The sequence below is a fragment of the Stenella coeruleoalba genome (assembly GCF_951394435.1).
Source record: "Stenella coeruleoalba genome assembly, chromosome: 11".
NCBI lineage: Eukaryota > Metazoa > Chordata > Mammalia > Artiodactyla > Delphinidae > Stenella > Stenella coeruleoalba.
The window spans coordinates 58,278,105-58,290,952 of record NC_137157.1 but is presented as its reverse complement, the minus strand read 5'-3'; the positions used below and the strand labels follow the sequence as shown (position 1 = coordinate 58,290,952).

At 40.5% G+C, this 12,848-nt stretch overlaps 1 protein-coding gene across 1 annotated transcript; it reads right to left on the bottom strand.

Moving 5' to 3' along the window:
- Positions 1-424: 424 nt before the first annotated feature.
- On the bottom strand, positions 425-6,000 carry ATP5F1B (ATP synthase F1 subunit beta). The gene is made up of 10 exons (XM_079935956.1): positions 5,835-6,000; positions 5,189-5,371; positions 4,772-4,946; positions 4,106-4,227; positions 3,674-3,858; positions 3,000-3,158; positions 2,789-2,911; positions 1,881-2,093; positions 1,266-1,467; positions 425-687 (listed from the first exon to the last, which is right to left on the bottom strand). The coding sequence occupies exons 1-10, from the start codon at positions 5,959-5,961 to the stop codon at positions 590-592; spliced, it is 1,587 nt and encodes a 528-aa protein (XP_079792082.1). The 5' UTR covers positions 5,962-6,000; the 3' UTR covers positions 425-589.
- Positions 6,001-12,848: the final 6,848 nt, after the last annotated feature.

The following is a 12,848-nucleotide window of genomic DNA, read 5'->3' as shown; positions in this document are numbered from 1 at the left end:
ACATGTTATCATTTCCAAAAAATTTCATTCACTGATTAACCCCTGCCTTCTCTTAGAATAGCAGTTATTTCTAAACCCAACCCATTTTTCCCAAAATGCTCTTCTAAAAAGTCCTTTGGCTTTTTAAAAAGCAGAAATGCACTATATACAAGAGGCAAAAAATCAACTTCCTTTGAACAATGACATAAAAGGGCAAAAGATGAGGCCCTACTATTAAGATCACATCATCCCCAGGAAACCCATTCACAAGACTCACAGCTGTTCATCAATCCAAGACAATGGCTTTTCTTTTTTGATGACCCCATTTCAAATATATATGGCCTACTTTGTGCTGTTTCTTGTGTGTGGTTATTCTAAAATTACTATTAAAAACGTCAGTGTTGGCTGTGTTGTCAAGACCAAGAAAAACAGACAGATGCTGAGAGATGTACTTTTTATTGGAAACCTTAAATACTCTTCAGACAGAACACTATGTCTTCAATCAAGGCTCTCAGGAATGTGGCCTACAGAGAAAACTGCAATTTCTGGATTAGGAGCAAGGAGAGGGACAGCACGGAGGATGAGTGCTTAGTTTGCCAAAAAGACCCTCTCAGGAGTGCTCTTCAGCCAGCTTATCAGCTTTTGCCACAGCTTCTTCAATGGGTCCCACCATATAGAAGGCCTGTTCTGGGAGATGGTCATATTCACCTACATGGAAAAAAATCCAACTGGTGAGAAGTGAAGGATATTATCAACTTTCTGCAGTGGGTACATACCTCACCACTTGAGGCCACCAGTCAGAATGTGGTGAAATCGTGTCATCTTAGGTATCTTTTCTTAAACTTCCCTCACAAATCCAATTTACAAGACATGACGCTACAGTACAGCTTAAGAACAAATGGTCCATAGTCATATAACCTGGGTTCAAATTCTTGCTACTTTGGCTGTATGATATTGGGACTGGTTATTTTAAACTTTCCATGCTTCAAGTTTCCTAATTTGTAAAACAGGATAATAATGCCTTCCTTATAAGGATGCTGTAATTCACTTAGAAGAGTAGCTAGCATGAAAGCACTCAGTAAGTCTAAGTCTTACTCTCAGACATTGAGTATTTCCAAAGAAAACTGATGGGAAATAACTTACTTTTATATAAAAATTATGTAATTAGGCACAATATATTTATATATTGCTTGATGGTTCCTGGAATGGGAACACAGCACAGCAAGCATTCAAGGGATTGCAGTTTCTTTGCCATTTTACGTTCAGCCTTATACTTGAAATCTCACCTGCCAAAATCTGCTGGAATCCTTTGATGGTCTCCTTCAGGGGTACCAGTTTCCCCATATGACCGGTAAAGACCTCAGCCACCTGGAATGGCTGAGACAAGAAACGCTGTATTTTCCGTGCACGGGACACAGTTAATTTGTCTTCCTCAGAAAGTTCATCCATACCCAGGATGGCAATGATGTCCTGGAGGGATTTGTAGTCCTATGAGAAAACAAGATTAAGAGAGGCCTAGTAAACATTTACATTCCTCTAATTTGGACAAAAACCTAAGGATTAACACAACTTTATATTCACACTGAGCTCTCTATAAAGCATTTTAGCACTTTACTGCACTTCTTAACTGAAACAAATTAGTTACTTGGGGGTCATGAGAGCCCTCAGCTAAGATCAGTGTCTTCTTTCCCTTACTCCGAGTCTATTAGGTGGTGTTAGAAAATATTGGATTCCAAACGTGGAGTACCTGGAAACTCAAGAGACCTCATTAACACTCACTAGGAACTGCTGGTCTCATCTTTTCTTGCTCTAAAGCAAATCACAAATCACCAGGAGAGATACGGTCCTAATACAGTCCCCAAATTCCCTTTATGGCCACTGATCTCACCTGCAGTACTCACCTGTAGGATCTTTTGTACCCCACGGGCAACATCATAATGCTCATTGCCAACAATGTTGGGATCCATGATGCGAGAGGTGGAGTCCAGAGGATCCACAGCTGGATAGATGCCCAGCTCAGCAATAGCACGGGACAGCACAGTGGTAGCATCCAAATGGGCAAAGGTAGTGGCAGGGGCAGGGTCAGTCAAGTCATCAGCAGGCACGTAGATAGCCTAAAGTCAAGAACCCATGAAGAGCAGCAGGAAGCCAAGTAATTCTACTTAAGCCATCCCCTTTTCTGACCTCTCCTCATTATGTCACTCTTATCTTCTCAGCATTCAAGAGTCCACCTCAAAAAATGTGGACTCTTATCACCCCTAATAGTGGCTGAGTAAGCTTATAAATTATCTAGTCCCTCCAAGACGTGATGAAAGAATTTTCATTGTTATTCCTTTTGTTCTTCATCCTACTTTTTAACTCTATTGTAGTGATACCCACTTTAATAGTAAAAAACAAAAACCCTTGCACTATTATACTAATTCATCAGGAAAATGAACCATGAAAGTTAATAAAATTTAGACAAACTTCTAGATAATTTTTACTATATACCATCTACATACATTTGAAAATTTGTAGTAGTTAGTGTAGTCCATATTCAACGCTCAGTTTCCATGTAGCTTCAAACTCCCCTTCAGGATGGAAACCACTACTTTGTGATCTACATTTACATGTACACCTTCAATTAGTTTAGATGAGTGGTTTCTTAATCTTTTAGGGTCTTTAACATGCACACGCAGAATTTTACACATTATTTCAGGGAGCTCAGGTACCTACTTAAAAGCCTTTTGAGATATAAGTAACTAGATTTTGTACCTTTCTGTACATGCCTTTAAACAAATTAGACTTTCATCCATTTAACTGTTCTCACCTGTACAGAGGTGATAGATCCTTTTTTGGTGGTAGTGATTCTTTCCTGCATGGTACCCATGTCAGTGGCCAGGGTAGGCTGATAACCCACAGCAGAAGGGATTCTGCCCAATAAAGCAGACACCTTAAAAAAAAAAAAAATCTTTAGCCTTATCTGCATCATTCCATAGAAAGGTCAAATGAACCAGGTTCTCTCAAGCCTTCTCTCTTACCTCTGAGCCAGCCTGGGTGAAGCGAAAGATGTTATCAATAAACAGTAATACATCTTGACCTTCTTGGTCTCTGAAGTATTCAGCTACAGTCAGTCCAGTCAGAGCTACCCGGGCCCGAGCACCAGGCGGTTCATTCATTTGACCGTACACCAGCGCTACCTGCAGTAATCATACAAATTCAGAAATTGTGGCAGAGGAGTGGGAAAGCCATATACCCAAGGTCCCCAAATCAGAGAAACTACCAAAAAACCCTCCTTAGATGTCTATGTTTTTGTTCACAATTTTCCCTTTTAGAGATGTAGTTCAAAACAACATGAAAGGTAATTTCTTATAATTACGGAGGCAATATTCTTACAGTAGAAAGGAAATAAATTGTAAGTAAGTGAAAGGCACAAAATAGGGTAATCTGAGATATAAGAACCACCTTCAACTCCCCCCAAAGTTAGCTTTCAAATGATGGGTCTATGTACCAAAAACAAAGACTAGAAATATCAAAGAAGAAAACAAAATGTACATTAGTGTATTAGAAGCTGGGGGAAAAACACTGACAAATTTCATTTGTAGGTCCTGGGACAATAAAATGAAAATATAGAACATGGCTTCACCTAGCAATGCAGTCAACTGCAGCAGTTTCCTGGCACTACTTTGTGGACATCAATCAGCTCAGTGCTCACCTTGGAGGTGGCATCTTTTAAGTTGATAACACCAGACTCAATCATTTCATGGTATAAGTCATTGCCCTCACGAGTCCTCTCACCAACACCAGCAAACACAGAGTAACCACCATGGGCTTTGGCAACGTTGTTGATTAACTCCATGATCAGTACTGTCTTGCCAACTCCAGCACCACCAAAGAGCCCTAGGAGAGGTTGAGAAAAAAAGAATAAGAGTTTTGTTTCCAAATAAGCAAACTTCAAAAAAAAATTTTGTTTGTTTCTTTCCATCTTTTCCCTTCTCAGAAATGGCATCTGGCATCAGCAAACTCAGAAGAACGAAAGTCAGAAGCTACTCATCAGTGAGGGATAGATCTCAGTACCCACTTTTAACACGGTAGGATTTTTTCCCACACATTAGGTTTGTAAAATATCTACCCACCACTAACATACCAATTTTGCCACCCTTGGCATAGGGAGCCAGCAGATCCACAACCTTGATACCGGTAACCAGAATTTCCTGCTCAACACTCATCTCCATGAATTCAGGAGCCTCAGCATGAATAGCAGCAAATCTGTAAAGGCAGAAGATCAGTGTCTATTCTTCTTATTAAACAGTTCCTCTCAATTCTCAAGCCTAACTCTGTACTCATAATCTCATCTCTTAAGTAACATTCTAGACAAAACTGTCACCCACCATCAAGCCCAAATATTCTGCAATAAAGGGGATTTCATCACCTCAGGAAGCAATAATCCCATTCCCTGACAACCTTAACTGCCATAAGGTTTTCCTTTTACAGAGCCCTAACTTAACAGCACTTCTTCACATACCAACAAGAAATACAAAGGCCACTGGTATTAAAATGAACTGAAATAATCAACTTGGGCCCTAAGTAGCAATTTGATTTTTTCTCTCTTTTTTTTACCATCAGAACTTCTGCATCATTAATTTTCTTCAGAAGAAGCTGCATTGTGTGGTTTTAATAAATGAATATATTGGTACTTTAAGTATTCTCTGCAAGAAAATCCTGCTATAGTAGAGGCTGTCACCTTAATGTATAAAACTGCTAGGAAAAACAGTTCCTTTCTGTGTAGATGCAACAAGAGGGGGATACTTACTGTTTGGTTTTTATGGGACCTCTCTCATCAATAGGTTCTCCAATGACGTTCATGATTCTACCCAAGGTCTCAGGGCCAACAGGAATTTTGATTGGTGCACCAGAATCCAGGACTTTCTGGCCTCTAACCAAGCCTTCTGTACCATCCATGGCAATGGTTCTTACTGTGCTCTCACCTGTCAGATAAGGCATTGCAGGGTTATACAGGACATACTGGCTTCATGATATTTAATGAAGTGTAACTGGCATTGAACACCTAAGTCAACCAAGACTCCTTCTCAGTACGTAAATGTGGCTTCAGCAAACTCAGAAGAACGAAAGTCATTTTGATAAAATCATCATAGAAGGAAAACAGCTTAGTTTTGGGGGATATTTCGGTCAAACAAGATCTTTACTATTCCTAACACATTCTACTTACCCAAATGCTGGGCCACCTCCAAAACCAGCCTGGTCTCCCTGCCTTGCACTTCCAGGGCATTTAGGATGGGTGGCAGTCCCTCATCAAATTGGACGTCCACCACTGCACCAATGACCGCCACGATGCGCCCAGTGGCGGTGCCTGCCTTTGGCGACGGAGATGTTTGAGCGGCATAGTCTCTGGCTAACAGACAAAAAAGATATGGAAGCAGCTGGGGTTAGGACAGTTAAAGGTCATCGGAAACCCCGACATAACTTGCAAGTACTGGTTAATACAGCCCAGGCCCGACCTCCTTCCGCTTGCACGGAAGGCGGGTCCAGAGGGAGGGCCGCACTGGAAGCGGAGAAAGAGCCTGCACCATCTTCCCATCCTCCTGCACAAAACCCCATTATTCGAGGGCTCGGTGCCCCCATTCCACGGGAAGGTCAATGCACCTGCCCACACTTTTCCGTCACACAACGCCCCCTTCCAAAATGAGACGGAATTAGATCGGTCCTGTTCTTGTTTTCCCGCCGTTAGAGGGCAGGGCGCTGGCCCTGGCGTCCTTCTAGCACCACAGATCCCTTAGGCCCAAGCGACTACCGGCCCCAGGCTCAAGGTCATGGGACGGCAGAAACGAACCCAGCCCCTAAAGCACGGCACTTACCAGGATGCAGCGCTGCCGGAGCGGCCCGCAGTAAGAGCTGGACTTGAGGTAGCGGCGCTGAAGGGCTGAGTCCCCGAAAGGCCCCAGAGGCCGTGGAAGCGGCCACACGACCCACGAGTCCCAACATGGCGGAGCCCAGGTGGCGACTGATCCCTGCAGCAGTCTAGCCTCCAACTCCCCACAGTTGGGGGGCGAGGCCCACCCTGCAGTAGGCATGGCCACTGGATGATCTTGCTGCTCATCACTCTCAGCGCTGCTCCTATAGGCTAATAACCTCTCATCTTCTCAACCATTGGCCAAAATTGGTGCTAATCTGAATTGCTTTTTTTTTATTGGACAGTGTCTGGTTAGGTGCAACCCTCAGAGCCTCGAAACATAATTGGACAACAGGGATGTCAATTGGAGAGAGTACTTGGCGGAACTGCGTTTAGGAAAGGGACCGAGTTCCTGTGGGGAAGCCCTTTGGCTGTAACTGGCTGTCCTTGAGCTCTCTCCTTAGATAGGACCTTGAGCTAGGTGACAGTCTCAAGGGCGGGGTTAGGGAAGTGGTGGTGTCGTGAAGCACCACTGACTGACCTTGTCTGTTAGGATCCTTCTCTAGGGGCAAACGGTTTTTCTAATTAGCGAGATTGGAAGCTTTCAGATAGGTCAGGAATCCAGACAGAATTAAAGCTACAAAGAAACTCATGTAACCAGTCGTTTAACAAATGTGTGCTAGGCATTGAGGAGGCAAAGATAAGTAAGACTTAGGACCTCTTTTAATGAAAGACAGATGAGTAAAAAATGCAATCAAGTGTGATGGGTCCTGGTTAGTATAGGGTAAAATGTATGGAGGAAGAAGGAGGGGATAAATTTGGGTCATCTAGAAATGTAGGAGGAATTGTCTCTAGGTGGAGGAGGCTGATAGATTGGTCGCAAAACATCAGTAGAATTCCTAGGGTAAAGTAGGAAGGAAGAATATTCCAAGCACACATTTGCATTAAACAGCATGTTCCTTTTGTGGAACTGTAGGTGAGGAAGGTCAGAGGTGAGGAAGGGAAAAAAGATAGTAAAGAGATGAGTATAGAGAGAAGCCAGAACCAGTTCTCAGGGTCTCAGATGGGAGCGGAGGCCGGGCAGTGGTAGGTGTGTGGTCCTTGAGCATGAAAAATGGTAAAATAAACAGGACATCCTTTTCTATAGTATTGACTTTATTCAAGGTATTTGGGGGCAGGGTGGGGGAGACCCTTAATCTATTAGAACAAACATGGCTAAATGGAGTAGTTCAGCATGAAGCTAGTTCCCCAGACTTTCTCTGGCCAGCACACATTAGTTCTCATTTTTATGCGTGATAGTGAAAGTTTCCTATTTGACAGCAAGAACTATCAGAGAATTTAAAGGAGAAAGCAGGAATAGAAGAGAATGTTAAATTTCAAGTGTCTTTGGTAATCTTGCCTAGTAAGAGGGAAAGAACCCAAGAAAACAGCAACATGTATGGGGCAGGTAGAAAAAAATAAACTATGTAAGGAAGCAGCAGAGGAATAAGGAAAAGACCAAAGAACATAGTATAAGAATCAAAAATAGAGAATGTTAAAGAGAAAGTGGTCAATAGTATAAATCACATAACCATTCTATAAAATAAGGGCTGTAAAGAACTGGGTTTGGCAACTAGGAATTCATTCCACGGTAATGTGGGGTCAAAGGTACTTTCAATGGATGCAGGATATACATTTTTGTTTTGCAATTTGTGCTCTTCCCATTATGCTGGGCAGCATCCCAGTTAATAGGGACCTATATATTTCACTTGCCTCCCTCGACTATTAGAGTTGAAGTTTCTATAGATAGGATAAGATACTTAAAAGAGTATTGCTACTGGAGCCATATTGTGTTTTTTTTTAATTTTAAAAAATATTTATTTTGCTGTGCTGGGCCTTAGTTGCAGCACACGGGAGTTTTTTGGTTACAGAATGAGGGATTTACAGCATGTGAACTCTTACTTGTGGCACGTGGGATCTATTTCCCTGACCAGGGATCAAACCCAGGCGCCCTGCATTGGTATCACAGAATCTTAGCCACTGGACCACCAGGGAAGTCCCAGACTGGGTTTAAAATCTTGTTTTTGCCACTTACTAAACTCACTAAGTTTAAAATCTCTGTATATCACTTTCCTCATTATGAGATAATCTCATAAGGGCGTCTCAAAAATTAAGTAGATTACAATGTGAAAAGAAGCATTTAGAACAATGTCTGGCGTCTGGCACATAGTTAGCACTGTCTTTGTGTTGGCTAGTATTTTTACTTACTATTGACATAGTGTTAAGATCCTTTGGTTTTGTATCACCAATTTTGGTCGTGGCCAAAATTTTATTAACCGTTAAACATTTAAACTGACAATCGAAGTTTCAAAGTGAAGATTTCGACCTAAATTTCCAGGTTAACTGAGGCTCATCACTTTTTGAAATGTATTTACACATTTGTCTTTTTAGCAGATTATCAGGAAATTTAACTGTTCTTTGGGCAGCTGGGTTATAATTAAATCTTTGTACCAAAATGCAACGCTAAATGCTTTCAATGTTACCGAGGCATATTTCTCCACTATGCTCAACTTTGTAAATTGATTTTTCTAACTTCTTTGCTGTCAGTTTGGCCCCAGCAACCTCAAGTCCTCTTCTGAAATCAGATAACCTGCTAAATTTATAAGTAATACTGTCTAAAATAAAAGTAAATAAACTTGATTAGCTTGGTTTGAGATAGGCCTTAACAACAGTACTTCTGAATAATGTCATCTATTTTAGAGTTCTGACATGTTTTGGTCCTACTGGTTTCTTACCTGAAGTTAATTCCAAATGACTGACCCCACAATTCATGGCTGAAAACCTTATGAATTCTATCTTAAGGTGAAGATGGCATTTTCCAACTTTCTTTTGGCTGCGCCACATGGCTTGCGGGATCGTAGTTCCCCGACCAGGGATTGAACCCTCGGCAGTGAAAGCACAGAGTCCTAACCACTGCACCGCCAGGGAATTCCCTACCAATTTTACTGCCATCCATAATGGTCATGTTCCACATTCTTTCACTACTCTGCGAAATAGTAAAATGTCTTTGTCTCTACCGTATTTCTTGACAATCATCTTGAGTGATTTCAAATTCCAGGAAAATAATCCAATCAATACCCTAGCTTCAGAGTTCTTTAATCTCTTCAATTCCAACTAGCTTAGCACTGACATTTCATGTAAGTATCCTACTCAAGTTCTACCTCAAAATTTCAATATTCTCTTGTCAAACCACTTTTTTTTTAACACAAGTAAAACATGAACAAATTCTAAGTATACAGGATTAGAATAAATCCTTTCACAACCCAAATCTCATTCCCAGAAATAACCACTAAAAACGTTTTGCACACATCCATTACTTTCTATCCATCCATGTACATAAAACATGTGCACTTCCAATTTTTAGAAACTTCAGTGGAAGCACACTACAGAAAGCTTAAGTTTTCTAATCTTTATGTTTTGGAGAACTTTCTGTGTCAGTACATTTAACTTTATTGACTGCAGCTACACCTCATGCCATAAAAATGTGTAATAACTTATTTTACTCCATTAATGGTTATTTGGATTGTTTCAAATGGCTATTACATGCAGTACTGAATGAAAAAAAGGATATCTTGTAAACATCTGAGTACACCATCTACTACTACCTTTAGATTCCTAGAAATAAAATGCTGGCATAAAATTATGTTCGTTTAATTTATTTTTGGGCCATGCCACAAGTCTTGTGGGATGTGGGGTTTAGTTCCCCAACCAGGGATCTAACCCGGGCCCTATGCAGTTAAAGTTCAGAATCATAACCACAGGACCGCCAGGGAATTTCCTAAAATTATATTCATTTAAATGAGATTCTGCCAAATGCCTTCTAAAACATTTTGCTAATTTCCCAGGTTCCCAGAATCCTTGCCGAAACTTTTTTTTAAAAATGTGCCTAAAAATTTAAAAAAAAGGGCCTAATACTAAATGTATGAAATTACTTTATTGACGCAAGTTGCATTCCCCTAATTTCTAAGACAATACTTTGTCATTTTTATTTCTTCAGTGAATTACCTATCTCTACCTTTTGCCCATTCTTTTCTATTGACTTGTCATGATTAGTGCTCTTCAAATGCTTTGTTCAATGTTGTAAATATTTTATTCAAGTATATCACTTACTTTTTAACCTAAGTTACCTTTTGATGTCTTTTTTTTTTTTTTTTTGGCCACACCACGCGGCTTGTGGGATCTTAGTTCCCCGACCAGGTAATGAACCTGGGCCCTAAGCAGTGAGCATGCGGAGTCCTAGCCACTTGGCCAGCCAGGGAACTCCTGACCCATGTTACTTTTAATATTAGATTTTCTTTTTAAACTTTCCTTTGTAGCTTTTACATTCTGTATCATTCTTGGAGGATTTCCTCCTATCATTAATAAGAATTTGAATTTTTTTTTCAGTGAGTGGGCCAGGAACCACCAGCATCAGAATCACCTAGCTCTGCTTTATCTATGGTAATCACTAGCTATACGGGATTAAATTTAGTATAAAATTAAATATTCAGTTTTCAGTCACACTAGCCACATTCCAGATCCCTACCAGCTCTATGCAGCTGGCAGCTACTTTATCAGACAATGGAGAGGTACAGAACATTGCATCACAAAAAGTCACATTGGATGGAGCTGATACCTCAGCAGGACTAATTCAGAATCTGCCTTTTAGATCTAAAAGAGAAGATGTCAAACTTCAGCACACATCAGAATCACCTAGAGGGCTTAAGGCAGATCACTGGACTCTACTGTCTCATTTCTCATTTAGTAGGTCTGTGCGCGTGCCCGAAATTTATGTATCTAACAAGTTCCTAGGGGAGACTCATGCTGGTAGCCGGGATCATACTTCAATCGTTGTCAAGTATCAGTTAAATTGCAAATTCCTGGGCCCCACATCACCTACTATACGAAAGCCCATCTGAGGGCTGGGACTGATGAATCCACATAGTCCCATGATTTTGATTGTCCGAGAACCACCAAGGTCTAGTTCTACGGAAAAAACTAGAGCTATGAGGCTAATTAGTTGTGAGAACAAAAAAAAAACCAATGGTTGAGGGAGGGAGGTATACTCCTCATGGAGGGTGTTAACTGTATTGGAAGCAGCTTTACAGCTATCACCCCTAAACTTGTGATGAGATACAGCCACAGGAATGTGGTGCTAAGGAGAGTATGGAAGTCAGGGTCACTGGATTTGAGGCTAAGAAATTTAAGCTAGAGTTCTGGATAAGTTCTTCACGTAAACAATGAAGTTATCCAGGCTGACACTATAACTTGTAAGCAAATATTTGGTTTCCAGTTTAGAAAACATTTAAGTGTTCACAGCAAAGCATGACAGGCAGTATATATACAAGTTATCATCAAATCCTATTTGACATATCTCTGGAATCTCTCTCCAGTTCTCAATGCCAGAGCCTAAATTTACCCTTTTACATTTCACCGTTTCAATTCCTGCACTAACTTGTTTCCTTACGTCCAGGCCCACCTGCAATACATTACCCATGCAAAATGTAGTAGTAAGTATGTACTGAGTGTTCAACATACCAGGTGCTGTCATCAGGCTGGAGATTTAGTTATACATCTTTCACTCTCCTAGTAGAGGAAACTACCAACTAATAATCAAGTGTGGTTAATGTTTCAGTTAAGTCCACAGGCCTTCAAGCCTACCAGGATAGAATAAATAATTTAGGAGCTAAGAGTAGGCCTTAGACAAGGTACCTGCCTCCCCTCTTCCAAGCCTTTATGTTCTCAAGGTTGGTATAATGCTGGGTGAGCCACGCAGAACAGCATTTGATGTTAGAATACGAGTGAAGTTCATTATCACTCATTTCTTGTCAAAAGAATTCTTGCTAAATAGAAAAAACAAAAACTTGCACAAAACTGAATGGGTAAATAAAACCTTCATGCTACGTGTAACAACTAATCACCTTGCCCTCTTCCTTGGAGGTAATTTAACAGTTCAGGAAGTTGAATATAGCATCTTTACCACCACATATCAAAATAGACAAACTGTAAGAATAGATGCTGTCTCTCACTCAAACTTAAAAACTCACCAAATGATCCTCTCCCCAGTGACTCTCTTTAAAGCAAAAGTAATTACAGTTTAGATTTTCGATACAAGGCCAAATAAATAGTTCTCCTTCAGTTTTGGCCTGTCAATTCACCTTTTGGCATGAAGTACTTTAACTTAGAGGGATCAGACACCATTCACAAGACTTTGTACCTGACAGCAATAAGGGTTAGTGAAATCCCATTCAAGTGTCTGAGCACAAAATAGGTTTTAAAAATTGTAAGAATCTTAAGATATAGGATGAAATCAGAAACCCATCATGCTATACTTTCTTAATGCTATAGCCTAATGGCTGGCATTAAGAAAATCCTTAATGAATCTTTTAACTTCCAGAACTGACATACAAAAATAGTTCGAGAAAATAAAACTAAAAATAGAAGGGTTTTTTAAATTTTAAAGTTTTTCCCTGAAGCTAAGCAGTACACTATCAGGCATACTGATACCTTTGGTATGCTCCAGAGAAAGGAGACCAAGCTTAAAGTAATTTTTGAGAAGTACGTAAGTCCAAACATACCTCCGAATGTGGAAAAACCTAAGGCTCTGAGGCAACTGCATTTCCTTAACAGGACCAGAACCCAAGTTATACTTCTGTAACATAACAAAACAGAGTTGACTGCCAAGTGTTGTTATGCCCACAGTCCCCCAAAAGTTAAGATTTTCTAGTTGTGGCATTTCAAGAAAATGGTCTTGAATATTATTTGGAACACTCATATACTTAACAAGGGAAGAAAAAAGGTTGTGTTTTCCCTTCAATCTAAATACTCTATCCATATCTATTACTACACTTCCCATCTCCCAAGTTTTTGTTCACTATTTGTCCTGAGGCCAGCCTATGATGTGAGCTCCCTGAGTTCACAATTACCTGAAGGGTTAATCTTTGTATCCCCCCCAGCACTT